Source organism: Ambystoma mexicanum, chromosome 3q (assembly GCF_040938575.1).
Source record: "Ambystoma mexicanum isolate Mex_15411 chromosome 3q, UKY_AmexF1_1, whole genome shotgun sequence".
NCBI lineage: Eukaryota > Metazoa > Chordata > Amphibia > Caudata > Ambystomatidae > Ambystoma > Ambystoma mexicanum.
The window spans coordinates 613,169,745-613,190,808 of NC_090926.1; the positions used below are offsets into that span (position 1 = coordinate 613,169,745).

Here is a 21,064-nt window from a genome sequence, read left to right on the forward strand (position 1 = left end):
CATACAGTAGGGAGAGTGGGGGTTCGAACTTTTATCTTCTCTTTGAGAATGTCTTTCTTTCACCCCTATCTTTCCCTTGGGGTTGGTATCACCAGTTATTATTGCCTCAGCTATGGAGAGGACAGCTTTCAAGTTTTGCCCACGCTGTAGGGGCAAATACACTTGGAAGGATAAACACAAGCTCTGTAATCGTTGCTTGCCCCTCGATCATAAGGAGGACAGCTGCGCGGCCTGCAAGCTCTTGAAACCAAGAACTCTTAAAGAACGAAAAGTTAAGAGGTGGTCGGACTACGCTATGTCGAAGTCAGTTTCCTCACCCGCCGCCGCTGTTACAGAAAGTGACGAGGAGGGTGATAACTCGACGTCCGTTATGGAAGTCATTAACCCCCAGAAGGAGCGCTCCTCGACGTCCGTCCCCGGCCCCGACGGGCTTGGCTCATGCCCTGCTTATGGGGATGAACACCCCGGCGACAAGGACGCACATAGACCCCATAGGCCTAAGCACACAACCCACGGCTCTTCTTCGTCGAAGACGAAGGATCCATCAGCGCCGAAGGGGACGCAGGGCACTCCGGCGTCTACCTCAGACCGTAAGGGTCTCAAGCCCCAACCGCAAACGCAGCCGCGACCAGCGATTGGGCTTTCATCAAACACGGGCGCTACCTCAAAATCATCCGACTTAACGCTCCATAGAGCGGCCGTCGAGAAACAACGCATAACGCAGGCAACGTCAACACCAGAGCCCTCTACTGACGAACTTGTTGTCGAGAGCCTGGCGAGAATTGTTTCCGAAGACAAACGTAAGCGGACGACGAAACAGACGTCGAATACCGCACAAAAAGCTATAGAAACGCAGAAAAAGCACAAGAGTAGCCAGGAACTGCCCCCTTCATCTAAAGGCACTTCTGAACTACCGGAGGGCTTTTCTGAGGGCGACGGAAACCTTTCTTCGACGTTGTGGGAGCGTTCTAAGCGTTAGGAAGGTGAAAACACTGATTTCCCCCCTCTAGACTATTCAGGGGTCCCCTATGAGACCCTTGAAAGACTCCATTCTTGTATGGAGAAACTGGAAAGGTTTTTGGGAAGCCAAAACCCACCCACCCACACACAAAAGACCAAGAGAATGGCCCCAGGATGACCCTAGGGTCAAGATCCCTAGGCTGTTTCCCCTTTCTACAGACGTATATGACCTCACTGAAGAGGAGCAATACCTCCAGGAAGATGAGGAGGGTTTGGGTGGAGAGGAAGAACATGAGGAAGAGGGGTTTGAAGAAGATCCTTACACTAGTGCAGGAGTTTTTGAAGAAGATACAGCTACCTCGCAGCCCTGGCAATCCCCATCAGTGCAGCCTTGGCAATCCCCATCAGTGCACTCAGACCCTGATGCCTTTCACCCTTCTCCTCCCAAGGATTCACCTATTGGAAACACCTCTCCCATAGATGACCAACCTTCACTTAATGCACTATTGCGCAAGGCAGCAGCGCCTTTTGAAATAGACACAGGGGAAACTCTTCCTGACATAGACTTTGTAGAAAAAGTTATTAAGGAAAAAGCCCCTGTTAGGCAGTCTATTCCGCTCCTGGCTTCTATAAAGAGAAGAATAACTCCTTCCCTTTCCAATCCTGCATTAGTCAGAGGGGTCAACCCTCGGATAGAAAAGCTCTTCAGCCCTTCGTCCTCTGATCCCTTGTACATCAGAGGACATTCTATTCCGGACTGCTTTGTAGTTTCTAATACAAGAAAAAGAGTGGGGGTACCACTATCCACTAGTGAGGCACCACCTGACAAAGAGGGCAAGAAGCTCTATGCACTTGGGAAGAGAATCACGACCTCCGCAGCCTTCTCAACTAGGATTGCAAATAACAATTCCCTACTAGCTAGCTACGCAGATGGAGGCCCTAGAACATGCGAAGAAAGAGTTTGATACCATCAAGACTCTTGACCAAATTTCTAGGCCCCCTAACAGACGCGGCTATGGCAATAGACGCTCCTTTCGTGGCCAACGCCAGCAAAACCAACAGCAATTTTACTCTGCTACCAACTGGCCCTCTAACCAGGGTTACAACTAGTTCAGTCAAAGAGGCCAGCGCCGTGGCAAAGGAAGAGGTCGCGGCTCCAGCCCCAAAGGTTCCACGCCCAATACCAACAAATGACCCGAAGATTCGGGTCCCCTCCCATGCATCACCGGTCGGGGGCCGGCTAACATCGTTCCTATCAGCATGGGAGGGAATATCGTCAGACCGCTGGGTTTTATCCACCATAGCCCACGGATACTGCATCGAATTCAACGGTTCCCCGAAGTACAGACCCCCACGGAACCGACGCATGACACCGGAACACCTCACCATTCTTCTTCAAGAAGTAGAAGAGCTACTGAAAAAAGAAGCTATAGAGGCTGTCCCCCTATCTCAGGTAACAGAAGGTATTTATTCAGTGTACTTCCTTGTACCCAAAAAGGACTTAACCATGCGCCCTGTGTTAGATCTGCGCCCAGCGAACAAGTTTGTCAAACCCCAAAAGTTTCGTATGGTGACCTTGCAGGAAGTAATCCCACTGTTATCACAAGGGGATTACATGACAACACTAGACATGAAAGATGCATAGTTTCATATTTTAATGTTGCCAGCGCACAGAAAATACCTCAGGTTCAAGATAGAGAACAAGCACTACCAGTTCAGAGTACTACCCTTCGGGATAGCATCTGCACCAAGGGTATTCACGAAAGTACTGGCAGTGGCAGCGTCCCACCTACGCAGGTTATCCATCCCGGTATACCCTTACCTCGACGACTGGCTCATAACAGGGGATTCTTACAAAACATGCTTCTCCAATACCCAAAAGACCGTAGACCTTTTTGTCCCAACTGGGCTTCTCCATCAATGAAAAGAAGTCCAGCTTAGACCCCAGCCAAATCAAACAATTCCTAGGGGCTCTAATTCGAACAAAGGACGGCCTCGTCTTCCCCTCCAACAAGAGGGTCCAAAACATGCTGTTTCAGATCCCCCATTATGTGGCAGGTCGAGAGGTGACGGTACGCAGAGCAATGCGCTTGCTAGGGATGATGGCGTCATGTATTTATTTGGTACCTCACGCGCGCCTGCCCAATGCAAGAGTGGCTCTACAGCCAGTGGTGTCAGGCCAGCGGACAATGGGACGATCTAGTGGTGGTCTCGCAGGCCCTGGTTCTCTCGCTACGGTGGTGGACAAAAGAAGACCTGTTATTAGGGAAAACTTTTGCCACACCCGCAGTGGAAGCCACTCTAACCACAGACGCATCCCTTGCAGGATGGGGGGCTCACCTATCCCATCAGACTGCTCACGGAGCGTGGACTCCGAGCTTAGCATCCAAGCATATAAACCTGCTGGAACTACTAGCAGTGTTCAAAGCACTGAAAGCCTTTCAGGAACACCTACAAGGAAAGACAGTGATGGTCCTCACAGACCGCACCACAGCCATTTACTACCTCAACAAGCAAGGGGGCACTCACTCTCCAGGACTGTCCAAGCTGTGCCAGAATATATGGAAGTGGGTTCTCAAACACAACATGTATCTACTATCACAACATGTACCAGGGGAACTCAATCTGCTAGCAGACAAACTCAGCAGAGACTTCCCCCTGCCCGAAGAGTACGAATGGCAATTGCACGAAGACATCGTCTTAAAAGTCTTCACGCAATGGGGGTTCCCGGAAATAGACCTGTTCGCAACTCTGGAGAACTCACAATGCCAAAGTTACGCCTCCAGGTACCCCCAGAACCAGTCCAAGGGGAACGGTCTGTCGATTCAATGGTCAGGGAAATTTGTTTACGCCTTTCCCCCGACTCCCCTTCTCAACAAAGTGGTACACAAGGTGCACCAGGAGCAGGTTACCATGATAATAGTGGCCCCAATGTGGGCCCGGCAGCCATGGTTCGCTCACTTGATGGAGATGTCCCTATCTCCCCCAGTGAAACTTCCCTGCCCGTACAACATGCTGTCACAGGACAAGGGCAGGACACTGCATCCATGCCCTCAGACCATGAATTTAGCAGCCTGGCTCCTGAGATCATAGAATTTGGACATTTACAACTCCCGCAGAGATGTATGGACATCCTCAGGGAAGCCAGAAAACCTAATACTCGCCACTGCTATTCTAGCAAGTGGAAAAGATTTGTCATCTGGTGTAGGGGAAGAAACATCAACCCTGTTGACTGCTCTCCCACACAAATTGTTCTGTACCTGAACCATTTACTGGAATCGGGTCTAGTATTCAATTCTATTAAAGTCCACCTAGCGGCACTTTCTGCATACACCACTTCCCAACTTAAAGTGTCGTGGTGGAAGATACCAGTTATTAAGGCCTTCATGGAGGGGGTAAAGAGAATACACCCTCCGATAGCTAACCCAGCTCCTGGATGGGACTTAAATGTGGTACTTTCTAGACTCATGGGCCCTCCTTTCGAACCCATGCACAAGGCAACTCTTAAAGACCTCACTCTTAAGACTGCTTTCCTAATAGCCATCACCTCCATTAGGAGAGTAAGTGAACTACAGGCTCTTTCTGTACTAGACCCCTTCGTAACAGTTCACAAGGATAAGGTGGTTCTACGCACACACCCAAGGTTTGCACCAACATTCATCTCGAAATTTCATGTAAACCAGTTAGTAGAACTACCAACGTTCTTTCAAAACCCTTCCAGCTTGGAGAAAAAAGTCTGCATACACTAGATGTACGCAGAGCTGTCATGTTCTACATGGAAAGAACCAGACCACTGAGAAAGACTAATCAGTTCTTTGTCTCTGTGGCAGCAGGAAGAGAAGGAGATGCAGTTTCAAAGTCCACTATATCTAGATGGATTGTTCAATGCATCACTCTCTGTTACACTCTTGCTAAGAGAGAACTACCCTTCAAGCCAAGAGCACATTCCACTCGAGGCACTGGGGCTTCCATAGCGTTCATTGCAAATGTTCCCCTTGAGTCCATCTGCAAAGCGGCTACATGGAGTTCTGTGCACACCTTTACAAAACACTACTGTCTAGATGCACACTCTAGATCTGACTCCCAGGTGGGACAGGCAGTATTAAGACATCTTTTCTCTACTGTTCCTTCTCATAACCCACCGCCAACTCCGGGTACTGCTCGCTAGTCTATGCACAGCATGTGATTCTAAGCAGATTAACAAACATCAGAAGACAATGCATTACTTACCGTAAAAGCATTTCTGATGGTTGTATCTGCTTAGATTCACATGCGCCCACCCTTCCTCCCCGCTCGGATGGAAGGAACATAGACATCCTTTTCTATATTTCTCTCTTTTCTGTACTCACTCACGTCTAGAAGGCTCCCTCAGGGCAGAAAAATACAAACAGAGGGACCTCGAAGCGTGAGGGATTGTGGGTACAACGCACGTCACTATAGGGATAGTGTTACAGACACACCTTGTCGACGTCCCCTTTTTCGACTACGAAAAACAAAATGCAATACTCCGCAGTGACCACTGGATGTCGGACCTATGCACAGCATGTGAATCTAAGCAGATACAACCATCAGAAATGCTTTTACGGTAAGTAATGCATTGTCATCACGATCACTGGGAATTAAATCACCCACACATATGTCCAAACACAAATGTCACATGATATACACTCAATCACGAATGATGAATGCCCGATCCTGGGACCACATTGGCACCAAATATGTATTGAATCCATTGTTATATTAAAAATTATGAACGGTAGCCTAGAAGAAGACCTGTTAGGTCGAAACATGTGTCGGCACCACCTGTTATATCATCAATTGATGAATTCGAGACAATAAAAGATTGGAAACAATGAAAATCACAAACCTTGTGGAACTACATTTTTCAAACGCAGCAAAAGACAATGGGGTAAATCCCAGCATAAGAAATTGCACACGCGCCGAATGAGTGGAAACTATAACAATTCTCTCTGGATACACACAATAGGCACCACGAGCACGGGCCTTTTTACAAGTTTCCACCAACTGGCTGCTAGTGCACCGATAACAAAGATGGAGGGCGCGGCAACCCATGGTCCCTGGTGCTCTTAACGCAACCTGACCCTGAGGGAGTTGGAGGAGCGAAGGGCTCGAGTAGTATGTTATTTCCAGAGGGAGAGCTGAAGCTATTCCGGACCAAGGCCCCAGAAGGCTTTGTGGACAATGCAGAGGGTCTTGAATTTAATACTTGCAGCCACTGGGAGCCAATGGAGAGATTTCAGGGCAGGAGACATGTGATCCCTGGACTTAAGGCCAAGGACAAGTCTTGCAGTCCTGTTTTGGATGAGTTGCAGAGGGATGAGAGTGGAGACAGGCAGATTTAGAAAGAGGCTGTTGCAATAGTGTAGTCTGTAGAGAACCAGTGCTCTAGAGACAGTGAGCTTCTGGGGGAAGGAGAGGAAAGGAAGAATACCCCTGAGCAGGTGCAGTTGGTAGTTTGATTTCTTAGAGACGTCAGAGATGTGTGGAGAGAAAGAGAGTGTGGAATCGAAGATGACCCCGAGGTTCTCAGCCTCACAAGTGGGAGCAGGAAGGGGGCCAAAGGAGGCCGGCCAGAGAGTGGTAGGAAAGGAAGGAGCAGGAGCGCCAATGCCTCCTTCTAGGAACCATGATTTGCGACTTGGGCATACCCTCTGGTCCAACCTCTCCACTATATAATATCGCAGACTTTAGAAAAAGAATGGCCCTTTTTTTCCCCCTACTCTCCTCTTTTGGTAATACCTGAAGAAAGTGCTCTGATATTGAGCGGTAATTTCTTTGAGCAAATACTAAGTCAGGAATAACCTCAGCCTCTTCTTCGACAATGGCGACAGGTTTCATTAAAGTTTCAGGAGGAAGTTTTAGATCTGCTTCCCTGAAACCCTGAGCCCCTCTCTGTTTTATCATGGTACTCAATTTGAGGTTTTGGAAACAGAGCTTTCTCCAATATCCCTTGAGCTATTCTTTCCCCTGCTTTAATTTGGTAGGGCTTCTTCCCGTTATTTTGCATCAGTACTTTGATATCTACCCCCTATAATCAGGGTCAATTACTCCCGACAATACGTCTAAGCCATAGTGTCAGGCTAGGCATGACTTATAGGCAAGTCTGATGTAGGTACTGGGGGCAGGGGGCACAAGAACCAAGTCTGTGGATATAGATGCTCTGTCTCCAGGTTGCAATAATTTGCCTCTACTACTATATACATCAAACCATATAGAATGTTCTGTAGCAATGGTGGGAAGGGAGGCTCTTATTAAGCTTCTCAAATTTAAGGGTTCCCCAACTTGTATCAATTAAGTCCGATCCCACACTGACCTCATATGCGAGGAGTCAGAAATGCAAGACAGACACAAAGGTATAGTTTACTCAAAAGTTGCAATTTTTTTTAAATAAAAAAGGAGTTAGTTGAACCCCTATCTTTCCCTAACCTAATAAGGATGTCCCTATCTAGCTAACTAAAGAAAAATGACCTAGTATCCAAAATGTCTCTGGCCCTCACATTAATGCACACAACAAAATTATACTGGGAATGTTTGTCTTCAGTTCAACAAAATAACATATGGTCTAAGTGGTGTCCTTGCTCTCCTCCCTCCTCCAGATTTTTGTACTGCTTTGAGAGTCTATCTTGGATGATGAATCCGTGGAAGGAAGGAAGGAATCCATTAGAAGAACAGACTACTTACCTCTTGGTAATGTTCTGTCTGATGGAGGTGCCTCATCGCCCTCGCTACCTGCCCCTATAGGTGGATAGATAGTACACCATTGGTTCTGTGGTCCCTCAGCGTCAGTGTGCTAGGGTAAAAGGGTGTAATGGAGGTCATGGGCATGGTGTCTCAATATATACTGCCCCCAATGTTATGTCCAGCGCGGGGCACGTAGAAGATTATCATAGATGAGGAACATGAGCGGAACATCCATTAGAAAGAACATATTACGAGAGGCATGTAATTTGTTCTTTCATCCACCTTGAAGCTTTCTTGGATCACTTCATTACTCCAAAAAATCTACTCTACCCAAATTCTCCTAGTAGTTATCACCCTCCAGCCAACTGCCGGTTTATTATGTAGATCTAGAAAAAATGGTAGCTTCTAAACTATGGGATTTTGTAGAGCACAATAATTTGCTGGGGACTTGCCAGTCAGACTTTTGCACTTTACATGGCACAGAAACCATCCTTGTGGATATCCGAGATGGCCTTCTTCATAAACTGGACAAGAATGTGTCTTCTTAGTTAATTGAGCTGGTTTTGTCTGTGGCTTTTGATGCTCGAGGCCACCATGTCAAACTCCAGAGACTATCTTCGCTGGGCAAAGTGTCTGATTCCGCTCTTCTCTGGTTCTCATCTTTTATTGAGCCGTTCAGGAGCTCTGAATGATTAGGGCAGGTGACCAAGGCCAATTCTTTGGTCAATTTAAGGAGCAAACTGATCGATAAGAGCTCAGACTTGGGAGAGAATTAGTTGAGAGTAGAATAGATATTGGGAGAGTTGGTGGCCAGGAGGGTTGGGGTGGGAGATAGTAGAGGGTTTTTAGAGTGTCGGCCATTTTAGAGGAAATGTAGTGTGCAAAGTCATTCATAGGAAGGGAGAGGGCAATCGATTTTGGTTTAGGAGCTCTTATTCATGCTTGGATGGTTGATAGGATTGATTGCAAAAGATGGAGAGTTAATTTGTGAATTAGGATGATTTGGCTGTTGCAGAATTGAGGGCAGCAAGGACATTTGTGTACGATAAGCATGGTGGGGTGTCTGTGATTTGTGCCAGCATGGTAGGTCATGACACGTTTGTTCTCAGGATCTGGATGTCAGCAGTGATCTAGGGCGGAGAATGAGGACCGGATGGTGTGAATTTGCATGCAAAATAGAGTTTGTCAAACGGAGTGATAAGTGCATAGTGAAAGCCAGAAGGACGACTACAGGAGAGAAACAGAAGAGTACTCCTTGCATCATCAAGGTAAGGGGTAAGAGGGCCCTGCTTGAATTTCCTCTTGGTCATTTAAGAGGAGGAGTAGAGGGTGGAGGGACTGAGATCTTAAAGTGAGCAATGGAGTGATAAGAGGGAGAGTGGTCAATACGCAAGACAGTGGAGAGTGCCCGAGAGAGAATGATCAAGTCAAGAGAGTTCCCACCAGAGTGGATGGGCTGGTTGTGTATGTAGTGGATAGAGAGGTCAGATAGGAGGGATTTAAGTTCATAGCAGGTGGCTGCAGAGGACATAAGAAGATTTAAGTCCCCCAGCATGAAAATGGGGTTGTCTGCCTGAAGTGAATCAAGGAAAAGGTTTAGGTCAGAGAAGAAGGTGTTGGCCCAGGAGGGTTGGTAGAGAGCCAGAACGGTGAGGAGAGTAGAAGTGAAGGTGTTGAATAGTGGCATATTCAAAAAAAGAAGGGGTGATGTGATGTTAGTTGGGTAGAGTGGCAGTGGTGAGGGTCTTATTAATAAGGAACTGAACACCACCACCGTTCCCAAAAGGTCAGAGAGAGTGGGTGAAGGTAGCAGCATCTGTGTGGAGAGCCGTTAGTGTTACAGAGTCATGAGGTGATATCCAGCTATCTGTGATAGCAAGAAGTGGCTGTACAGGGTGGTGAATGAAAGTGGTCAGCGATGTAGGAAGAATTGTTGGATTGTGCTAGTGAAAGAGTGATGGGAGGTGGGGTAGAGGAGCAGGTAGTGTGTGGTAGGTGAGGGGAGAGATGAGGTTCGAAATCCTGGGAGAATGGGAGTGTTGGGCTTGAGGGGTGTGGATTTAGGCAGGGAGATGAGTTGAAGAGTAAAGTAGAAGCAAGAAACAGTTGTGGCGGAAGGCTACAAGAGAAGGGGAGAGGGTTGCATACAAGAAGGAATGGAGCAGTCAAGGAGCATTATGGAGGGTAGAAGAAATAGGCAAGTAATGACCGTAGAGGAAGGATGCTGCCCAAGAGGGAAAAAGAGGGTGAGTGAGCGGGAAGGGAAAGGATGGCTACAAAAGAGCAGGTGAGAGTTGGGCTAGAATTGAGCTATAGGTAACCAAAGGCAGTTAACAGTGCAAAACACAAATGTCCCTTGGTTCTTTGAGGTAACACCAGCCCACAGTGAAATGAGTCATTGGGTCAAATTAGCTCTATATGTGGAAGCAGGAGTCAGGTTAAGGGCGTTCACAGTCCTGGCATGAACAGGGGGGCCCTGGCCCTTGCCCATTCCAGCCATAGCAGGAAATTGCTGTTTGCTACGTTTGGCCCAAGGTGTATTCCAAACTTCCACCTCGGATGGGATACAGGCAAGGTCATGGGGGGGGGGGGGGGGTAGTAGGCTGAAGGAGCTTGATTTGTGAGGCAGGATCCACTGCAAATGCAGGCTGTGGCAAACAAATGACTTTAAAATTAAAGTCAAGTTGCATGATGTATTCAAATGACCTTCTGGAGTCAATCGGAGTGATTGAGATGGCTTAAAATAACCTGTGCTTTATAGATTGCACTTGCCGGACAAATGTCCTTCGAGGGGTCATTCTTGTTGTTTTTCTTTGATTTTGAACAAGCTGAGTGTGTGTTTAGACCAAATCCTTCTCGTGGATGTTTAAATGGTATTGACACAAAATACTAACTAGAAAATGCTGCATGCGCATTTACTGCGCATTCAGCATTTAAAAAATTCTGACTCCCATTACAGCAACCGAGCAGAGCGGAGGTGACCCCTGCTCCCATTGGTCTCTGTAATGGGAGGCGTGGTGTCCCCCCCCCCCCCACCCCCACTTCCATTAGATGGTAGTGGGGGACAGTAAATAAAAGAAAAGTTAATTAAAAAAGACCCTGCTGAGCCAGTTCAGACCCATGTTAGTGGAAGAGAACTGCTGCTGCAGGGATAGAGGTGAGCCGGCGGCAGACACAGATGTGTGCCGCCGAAAAAGTAAGTGGGTAGGGGGGAGGAGGGTAGGGGGATGCAGGGAACACTTGATCCGCAATGCAATGGAAGTCTGTATTTGATTGTTTGCCATTAAGCGCGGCGCAGTGATCACATAGATCTGTTTAAATAATATGTCTAATGTACAACTATGTCTTAATAAACCTTAACATTGCCTTGAGGGGCCTGCAATTATAGCAGGTGCCACCAGGACATGGATGTCTGCCCTGAGCCAATAGAGAAGGCTAGCTGAGGACATGGACACCTATGCCCTCAGCCATAATTGGTTAATGAAAAGATCTCTTAAGTTGACTGATTACTAAGAAAGGTCTGTTGCAAACAAATTTTGCTGTAGGGGTTGGTGTGCATTTAAAATACATTCTTGTAATTACTAGTTGGGTCTATTGAGGCTAATGGGTTTGGAGCAGTCATTCATGGTCTCCAATTACACCATATTTTATATTATGATTACTACACTACCACCTTGCATTGATTTCATCAGGTATAATTTGCTGCATTTCCTTTTGTTGAACACGTTTACTTCAAAATAAAGCCATCTAAATTGTCAAATTGTGAGAGCCAGTTCCACAGTATACAGGTATTGACCTGTGTCATGTGTTACTACCTCCTCCTTTTTTAAATGCAGTCCACAAGGGTGCCCGCAAGAGTAATGTTGATTAGCAGTAGATGCCTGTTTAACCCCTCCACCAGAGGATGTTCCCCAATACTTGAGGAATAAATGTAAACTATGCTTTCTTATGACTTTCTTATATGCTAGTCGCAAAATGTAGACTCATATTCTTTAAAGCATGTCAGTACTTCCTTTTTTTTAACTTCAATCTTTTTTCTTATGTTTTTAGCCTTACAAAGGATGAATCCAAAAGGCCAAAGTATAAAGAGCTTCTGGTGAGTATTTCTTCATAATGTTTCTGGAAAACATTTGCTCTTACTTTCATGGAGATTATTTTACACTGTGTTAAATTAGGTATTTTGAATTCACAAACCAATTTAAATCAGAACTGGTTTCACAAATCTTGGACTTTGAAAGGCATGAGCATAGCTATGAAATGATGATCCATCTGGTTCACCTTCCTTCAGAATCCTGGCACTTAGAGAAAGGTGTCCTGGGTTGTTCCTTGTGCAGTAAAGCAAAACATGGAAAGAGGGGATATTCTCTAAAATGTGTAACCAAATGCTCTGGCTCCTTATGTGCACACTTGTCATTTGAAGAAAAGGCCTGATTCTTTTTTTTCTTGATCTTTTGAACATGCTTCTAGGTCTCTTGATTTTCAGCCAATAGGACCTAATGAGGAGCATACGCTGGGAATAGACTGAGTAGGGCTTTGGGGGATTTTATGATCTTATTGCTGTAGGTAGCAAGTCAAATCAATTTCCTCTGAATCGAGATCATGTGCTCCAATTACTTTCTAAGATTCCAGCCCTGAGGGTAATATCTATTTGTGATATTGAGCAGGTAGAATTTGTAAATGAGTCTAATTATGCATGTGCATATCTACATGTTAAATCTCTGGGAGTTATAAACCTGATTTTAACCAAAATAGGTTCAAATAGATTTTTGAGCTGTGACATTACAGTTTATTTAGGAAGAAACTGGCTAGTATATCCCATTTGTATTTTTCTGGAACAAAAATGCCATTCTACGGGAGAGGAAGATTTTAGATAGAATGGAAGAATGAAGTATGGGAGTATAGGTTAGTGAAGTTTGATGCGTCCTCCCATCTAAAGACTATGTGAATGATTGTTCTAATGGATTCCATCCTTCCAGGTATTCCTAGTCTATAATATCCTATCCGCCTGATGCATCTATGTGCCCCACATCAGACACAACCAGACGTTGGGGCCAGTATATGTTGGGGCATTGTGGCCTCCATTCCTTTTGTCCGTGCACTTAACACACTTTTTCGTTTGAAATGAAAACATTGCCAATCCCTCTAAGGTCTCAGGTTTTAAACCTTGAATGAATTGACGTCAAGGATTGTGGGTTGTGCCAATCCGTGCATCCCAAGAACTTCTGGGAAAGGGCAGCTACACTCTTCGCCAACCTCCACAAGGCATCTGGTGAAGGTGCGCTGTCTCGGTCGCATGTCTGAGGGCTGGCCTCCGCAAAGCAAGTTTTAGGTTTAGAGCTCACCTGTGGTTTGCTGGTGTTCTTACTTTTGGTGTTGTGCATGTAAGGACGGTACTCTCTGGCTGCCAGGACTCACTTAAGTGAAAAGCAGGGCGAACCAGCCTCCAGAGAGGCCGGTCCTGCAAGGAGGAAAACCCCCTCAGACGGGGAAAAAACCTTGATCACGATGCTGCTGTATCTGAAGATCCGGACTGGCAAGAATAGTAAAGTAGCAGCAAAGTTGAGGAAATTTGAAGAAGAACCAGGTGCAGAGTCTAGGGATAGACGAGATGGCGAGAAGGCAATGGTTCCCTAGGGACAGATCTGCACGAAGGATCCCAGCAGGTAGGTAAGAGGAGCGGAAGAAAAAGGAGGGACACAATCAAAGCGAGCAGAGCTCTGAGGAATTACAACAGGATGAAAGGACAGGAACGCTAAGAGGGACAAGCATGTACAGACCAGCGATTACATAGAAACAAAGTTGCAACACGAAGAGCCAGCGTTGTTCTCCGTTTTTATTTGTGAAGTAGCAAGCCCCTCCTTCCATTGCGTACAACGTACTGATCGTGTGGCGGCCATCTTGGGTTTGGCTGATGTGGTCCCTACAGCTCGGGCGGCCATTGATTGGTTGGCAAAGTGTCACCAAGCATTGGAGAGGCACTTGTTTTGAGTTTGGGGTCAAAGAAGGGACTGAAGAGGGCATCTAGTTATAGCAGTATACCCCCTTCCAAGTCCGGTTTCGTCAGTTTTCTACGGGTGCAGGCAATTGAACAGTCTCACTAGAATGGCGGCGGCGTGCACCTGTCTCGCAGGGACCTAGGTGCGATCTGCTGCAGGATAGCCTTTCCAGTCTGAGGTATAACAGAGAGAGAAGAAAAAAGCACCACCAGAAGTCTTGCTCCTCAGGCGATTCCTCCCGTCGCCATTCTTCTTTGTCTTCAACCAAAAGGTGTCATCGCGCCAGAGACTTGGTGGAAACTGTGCCGGTACAGTTTCCCACCCAATCCATCACCCCACAGAAATAGGATAGTTTCTGCTTGAAGATGTATCACATCTTCACCAATGCCCCTGGCTGCTGCCAGCCTCTACGGGACCTGCTGTGTTGCCCCACACCAGCAGGCTACCTGCAGTGGAACACACCCCCATGCTTGCGGGCTTAGCCCTCGACCCGAAGGACGAAGATGTACCCGGTGCCAACAGGCACCGCCTTCAGGCGATTTGGCCTCCGTGTTCGTCCCGATCTCCTATTAGGCACCAAGGGCGATGGAGATCCTCTGGAATACGCTCCCCTGCCAGTTACGCCATTTATGACAAAATGAGCCAAATCTGCGACGAGGAAGGAAAACATACCCTTTGGAATAGAGCCCACAGGCTCCAGAGAGGCGAGGGACTTTCTGAAAGAATTTTGCAGGAAGGTGAGGACACCCAAACACCTGTCTCAGACTTTCAGGAGGGCAGCGGACTTGATACCTCCCCTGAGATGGATATCCTTTCTGTGTAGACCTCAGGAATCCTTCCCGAGGTTCATGAGCAAGGTTGTGGATACCCTGGGGTTATCGCTTCGTCCAGACCGAAAGTCCAGTTTGAATAAACATACATTCTAGATAAAGGACCCAAAAAGGAGACCTTGCTATCATTTAACCTAGCTGTGGAAGCCCCGGCGTTAGAGGAGTTGGAAAAGCCTGTCTCTGCACCTGCAGTCGACAGGTGCCAATAAAACATTGTCCAGCTCATTCTGATCCAACCTTTTTGTCCACCCATCTTAGTGTTTCAGGCTGCAACTTTAAACTTGAAGACTTCCATCTTTCGAGGGGATTGTGTCCTCCGACGTATTCCACATCTATGACAGGTAATGTCCATAGCTGTGCTGCTTTGGAAAATTTTTGGCAGAGGGCGTCCTGAGTCGATCCGTTGTTCCTCTAGGACCTCCATCGAGGGTCGGCGTCACCTGATGTTATATATAGGACGCACGGCACCCGTAGTCTCAGTTCCGTTTTTTCCCCAAACGTGTTTGCTTCGGAATCGCGGCACGCTTGATTCTTCTCTTCGATAGCAATGTCTTCATCCTCTTCTACTACCCCGAAGTCGGGCTTTAAAAAATGTCGGGACTGCGGTTCGAAGATGTCCATCACGGACCCGCACAACATCTGCCTCTGATGCCTTGGCTAAAGCCACGCCACGGACGACTACGAGGATTGCCAGTCCCTGACGTCTAAGGCCTTGCGGGAAATTGAAAGTAGGTAGGGTGTATAAGCCCTGTAAATCGAAGCCTGCTGGGCTTTCACTGATGACTCGAGGGATGACTCTCTGTGTTGGCGGAGGTCCAGGGGGGTCTCGGTCTAGGAGTGGTTCCTGCCATTCCTCTGCCTCATCAAGGCATTCTAGGAAGCGCCGTCACCGGTCACCTTCCCTGTCCTCGTCGGAGGACTCTGACAGACGGTTGACTTGTCCCACCAAGTCTTTGTCGCCGGCCGAATGGGATGCATTCCGCCAGCAGATGTTAGCGATTTTTCAGTCGCAAGGCACAGTTCCGTCCGTGCCTTCGAAAGAAGCCGGCAAGGAACTGGCTGGGTCCACCACACACATGCCTTCGGGCTCGGGTGGTCAGTGCGATCATCGGGAGGATATCGCCATAGCCATGCCAGGTCCCGGTCCTTGACGCCATCGAGACCATCGGAACCTGTGAAGCCTTCGAAGAAGTCGTCGACGCCATCGGCGCAGTGTCCGTCGAGGGACGCTCTCGGGACTCCGCCCTCGAAGAAGTCATCTACGTCGTCGGCACCTTAGACGTATACCGTCTTCCCTTCCGTCAGAGGCCTCACGACAATCCAACGGGGGAAGCTCTCTTTGAAGCGTCCGGATCCGCTCCTTGCGCCGGAAATCCTATCCCTGCTGGAGAAAGGCGCCATAGAACTGGTGCCTGTAGCGGAGAGGAACAAGGGATGGTAATCCCCTTATTTTTTGATCCCGAAAAAAGAGGATTGAGACCCTCATGGACTTTCTGTCACGATGCCCGCTCCCGGGGAGCCGGCTCAGGCCCTGCGTCCCCGAAAGCGGACATCTAGTCCCTGGGGAAGGTCCCAGCAATCCCTTATAGGGGCCCTTTGGACAGCGTCCTGGCGCCTATGGCGCCAGGCTCATAGAAAACGTCAGTCCTGGCGCCATAGGCGCCAGGCTCATTATGAAAGTGTTTGGGTGCACTTACCTGATGCAGACCATGCTGCAGAACCCTGGCCTCCTTGAGGCCTGAAAGGAACTACTTTACCTGTGGGACTCATTTACCACCCAGGCGTGGTCGGGGAAGGATACATACCTGATTGGAGGAAGGACTCATTCTAGGAACTTCTTCCAAGGCTATTTAAACCACACCCGATCAGCCACACGTGCTTCGCATTGTTCTGCATCTAGCAGCTGGACGCTCACCGTGTCTCTTGACTTCTGCCACACCTGCCAGCATCCTGAATCACCTGCAAAGGAAGGGAACAAGAGAACAGAAGAAGGAAAAGGCCTCACCTGCTAAATCTGCATCCCAGAGACATTTCGCCGACAATCCTGAAAAGGAAGACATTTATTTCTAAAAGCACATCGCATCGATCGCTGCAGTGCCGCATTCTACTCACCTTTACAGGGCGCCTCCATGTTCAGCAGCGACCATCCGGATTCGCAGTCGCGCCCCTGCGCCTAGGGAGAAAAAGACAAGAACAAAGGTGAGAGAAAGAAGGGAAAAGGGAAGCTAAAATTCCATGTCAAGACTTACCTGTTGGGTCATTCCCTTTTCATTTCGGGTCTGCGCCGCATCCAGGCATTTTCGGACCCCAGCCCCTAAGGGGAAAAATACATCAGCGTTAATGAGTGAATGAAAATACATTACCAAAACACTCATTAAAGACTTACCTGATTTCCACAAGGATTTCACCGCTCACCTCGGGTCGGTGCCTGTTCCCCGGCATTCCGTACCCCGGCCCCTATGGGGAAAAAGACACTAGCATTAGAACATTAATGCATGGACACAAGGGGAACCACTTATAGAAAAACTTACCTGGTAGCCAAGCAAGTTTGGTTCTCACCCATCCGAAAATCCAGTGACGTAACTGGATACCAACGCGCCCCTGCATCAGAAGCAGGATGGAGAGCTCGTCCTTCCAGACCCTAAGGTGAGACGCTACGGGGAAGCACAGAAAGGTTTTTGAGGAGGGTGAGAGGGGTAAGTGGGAGGCCGATTGCATTACCCCGCAGACAGTTAACCCCCTATTCTCACCTACAGAAGGATACTTCTGCGAGTCAGACAAGCCAGATCTGGGGCCTGGTCCAGTCCGTCTTCCGAACCCTGCGCATCACCTTAGACGAGGTCACAGCACCGCGAACCAGGTCAGCGCCCCCGTGGGAGTCAGGTGAGCGTTACACTTTCGTTGGTTGAACAAGCTCCTCAGGAAGGACAAGTTCAAGATAGTAACTTTCTCAAGTCCTCCAGGCCCTTCAACTTCAGGATTGGTTGGTGTCTCTGGACCTCAAGGATGCTTACTTTCATGTGCGGATTCATCCCAAGCACAGGAAGTACCTGAGGTTCGCGGTTGGCGACTCGCATTTTCAGTTCCGGGTCCTGCCGTTCGGATTGACCTCCGCCCCGAGGGTCTTCACCAAGCTGATGGTGGTGGTGGCAGCGTATCTCAGAAAAGGGGGGATTCACATCTACCCCTATTTGGACGATTGGTTGATCAGGGCGCGCTCTCCCGTGCAACCCTTGGATCATCTGTCCGTCATCTGCCACTCACTTCACAAGCTGGGCTTCTCCCTCAATTTAAAGAAGTCCCATTTGACACCTACCCAGCGGCTTCAATACATCGGAGCAGTGCTCGACACATCCCTGGGGCAGTGTTCGCCTTCGCAGGTGAGGGCTCATCACATTCTGCAGATGGCGGACAAGTTTCAACGTGCCCAGAGTCTCCCGGCGTTCAAGTTCTTGAGGTTGCTCGGCCTCATGGCATCCGGCATTTTCCTGGTGCTAGTGGCCAGGCTGCGGATGAGATCTCTGCAGTGGGCTCTCAAGATGCAGTGGTCGCAGTTCTCCGGCAGGATGTCGGATACCGTTCAGATTCCAACCTCGGTCTGCCAGGATCTTCTATGGTGGCCCGTCGAAGGCAATCTGATGACGGGAGCACCATTTTGGCAACCATGGTCGGAGGTGACGATCATGACGGACGCCTCCCTCACAGGTTGGGAGCTCATGCCAATGAGTTGACAGCCAGCGGACGCTGGTCTCCGTCGGAGTCCAGACTCCACATCAATCTGTTAGAGCTCAGGGCCGTCAGGCTAGCTCTGAAGGCTTTTCTGCCGTCTGTGTGGGGGAAGAATATCCCGATTATGACGGACAATACAGTGGCCATGAACTACCTCAACAAAAAAGGGGGGCATGGTCACTCCCGTTGTGCAGGGAGGCGATGCAGCTCTGGTTCTGGGCCATCCAGCAGGAAATTTCGATCTCGGCAGTTCATCTGGCCGGAGACGAAAACGTGGCGACGGACGCTCTGAGCAGGCAGAGCATGGCCTCTCACAAGTGGGAGCCGGCTCACAAAGTTTTCTTGGAGATCTTCACCCTTTGGAGAACCCCACAAGTGGATCTCTTCACCACCAGTGTCAACCAGAAGTGCGAGAGATTCTGCTCGCAGGAATTTCCCCCAAGAGGAGCCTTAGGGGACGTGTCCGTAGTGGAGTGGTCCTTCCCACTGCTGTATACGTTTCCTCCAGTCCCTGTCATTCCGTAAGTGTTGCAGAGGTTACGGAGGTTCGGTTCCCGAATGATCCTCATTGCTCCGGCATGGGCCAGGAGAGTGTGGTATCTGGACCTTCTAGAAATGTCCATCTGCCCTCCACACCGCCTTCCCTACCGAGACGATCTGCTCTGGTTCTCCATCCAGAGGTCAAGTCTCTCTGCCTTCATGCTTGGTATCTGAAAGGTTGAGGTATAAGGATTGGGACCTCCCCGAAGACGTGATGGAGGTGTTGCTTTCGGCCAGAAGGCCCACAACGAAATCCCTGTACCGTTGCCGTTGGAGAAAGTTCTGTGACTGGTGTAGGGTACAGAATGTGGATCCTTTCCAATGTTCCATTTCTGGTTTTGTCTTTTTTGCTTTCTTAGCCCACAAGGGCCTGCAAGTGGGTACCATTAAAGGTTAGCTGGTGGCGCTTTCCATATTGAAGCGCTCGTCTAAGGAATGTTCTTATTTTAGGATTCCTTTGATTTCTCAGTTTCTAAAAGGGCTAACTAATGGGTTTCCACCGTCGCCTTTCCAGGTGCCAGGATGGGATTTGAATTTGGTTTAAAAGTTCCTAATGGTAGCTCCCTTTGAGCCCTTACATTCGAAGAGATTGTGTCCTCCGACGTATTCCTCATCTTTGATAGATCATCTCCAGCTTGCTGGCCTCGGAAAAAATTTTCAGTAGAGGGGGCTGCGCATTGACGTCCCTCGAGCCGATGTCCCTTGACAGCCTCCGTATCGGCGCCGATGTCATCACGCGTATAAATAGACTCGCGCAGCGACCGTTGCTCAGTTCCGTTTTTCCGCGCTTCGTGGGGCCTCGGAATATCGTTGCTCAGTTCTTCAGTCAAATATACTTCATTATTCCTCGAGAATACCGACTCTTACTGAATGGCTTCCTCATCCGAACCGACGACTCCACAGTCCAGCTTCAAAAAATGTCGAGACTGTGGAAAGAAAATGTTGTTGACGAATCCTCACAGGATCTGTTTGTGGTGCCTGGGAGTCGAGCACCATTGTTCGGAGTGCGAGGACTGCATGTCCATGACGGCGAAAGCCTTGAATGAGCGTAAGGGGAAGCTCGAGAGAGGTAAGGCAGTTAAAACTTCTTCAAAAGTTTACTCGGCGGAGTTGAGACAATTGTCTCCTCGCTATCACAAAAGACATTCTCGTTCTAGGTCTCGAAGCAGTTCCCATCACTCTTCGAGATCTAAGCATTCAAAAAAGAGACGTCGAAGATCCCCTTCCTTGTCGTCTTCCGTTTCCCCGAAAAGGGTCTCTTGCCCCACAAAACATAGCTCTCAGGCTGAGTGGGAGCAATTCAGGAAAAAGATGCTTGGCGTCTTCGAAAAAGCGGCCTCGACCCCCTCGAAGACTGCTGAGGGTGATACCGTGGGTGAAAGACCCAAAAAATCAAAACGCAGCGAGTCGCAGCACCCGGCGAAAGAAGCTACTCGAGAGCGTCACGAACCCTCGAGTAAAGGCAAGGTCGCGTCTTCGACGCCGTCGTCGAAAATCCTTTCGACGCATAGATCTGCGTCTTCGACGCCATTATCGAAGGGTTCTTCGACGCACAGGTCAGTCGATTCTACGTCGACAGTGACGCCAAGAAAGGACAAACCCACGGCCACCCCACAGCCATACCCACAGCCATACCCAGAGCCTCGATCACGAGAATGTCGTCGACAACCTCGAGTAGAATTCCGATAGTCTCGAGTTCCTTGAGGCCTCTACCAACTTTCTCGACGCCTTTTTCGATGGCTTCGAAGACTTTAACGTCCGCGTCGAAGACGTCGACGTTTTCTAAGCCAATTATGACGAATTTGGCCACTTCTGCTCTGGAAAGGGGATTTATTCCAAGATTTGATCTTTCCAGAGCCTTCGCATCTATTTATAAAGAAGGGGAGAATTTGTATCAGGAGAGACCTTTTGAGTGGCAGGGATCTGCAACTCCTGCACCAGAGGAATTTGCCTCTGAGGAAAGTAGGTTTAAGGACCTCCAAGAATCCTTACATGAAGCAAGTGGGTTGGACACTTCCCCAGAAGTGGAATTTGCCAAACCAGACACAGGGGAACATGCTGAAACCCCTTATAGAACCTTGATGGCAAGGATAATGGAGTTTATGGGGTGGTCTACACCCTCACCTGCTTTTCAGCAAGATGACCTCACAGACATTTTTTTGTTTAAAGGTCCACAGGAGGATCCTCTGGTGCCATTTCATGCGCCATTAAAAAGGAAAATATTGGCAAACTGGGAAACCCCTGAGGTTATCCCGGCGGTTAACAAAAAATGATCAGCCAAGCATAGGGTGTCTACTGCTGACCCTG

At 48.5% G+C, this 21,064-nt stretch overlaps 1 protein-coding gene across 4 annotated transcripts in view; it reads left to right on the plus strand.

Annotated features, from left to right (window-relative positions):
* The window catches only part of MAP2K4 (mitogen-activated protein kinase kinase 4), a 1,243,547-nt gene that overhangs the window by 1,181,486 nt on the left and 40,997 nt on the right, over positions 1–21,064 (plus strand). For all 4 annotated transcript variants that reach the window (XM_069654511.1, XM_069654508.1, XM_069654510.1 and 1 more), the window contains one exon: positions 11,713–11,758. In XM_069654511.1, coding sequence (XP_069510612.1) covers positions 11,713–11,758 — 46 coding nt within the window. The remainder of the gene's footprint in view (positions 1–11,712; positions 11,759–21,064) is intronic.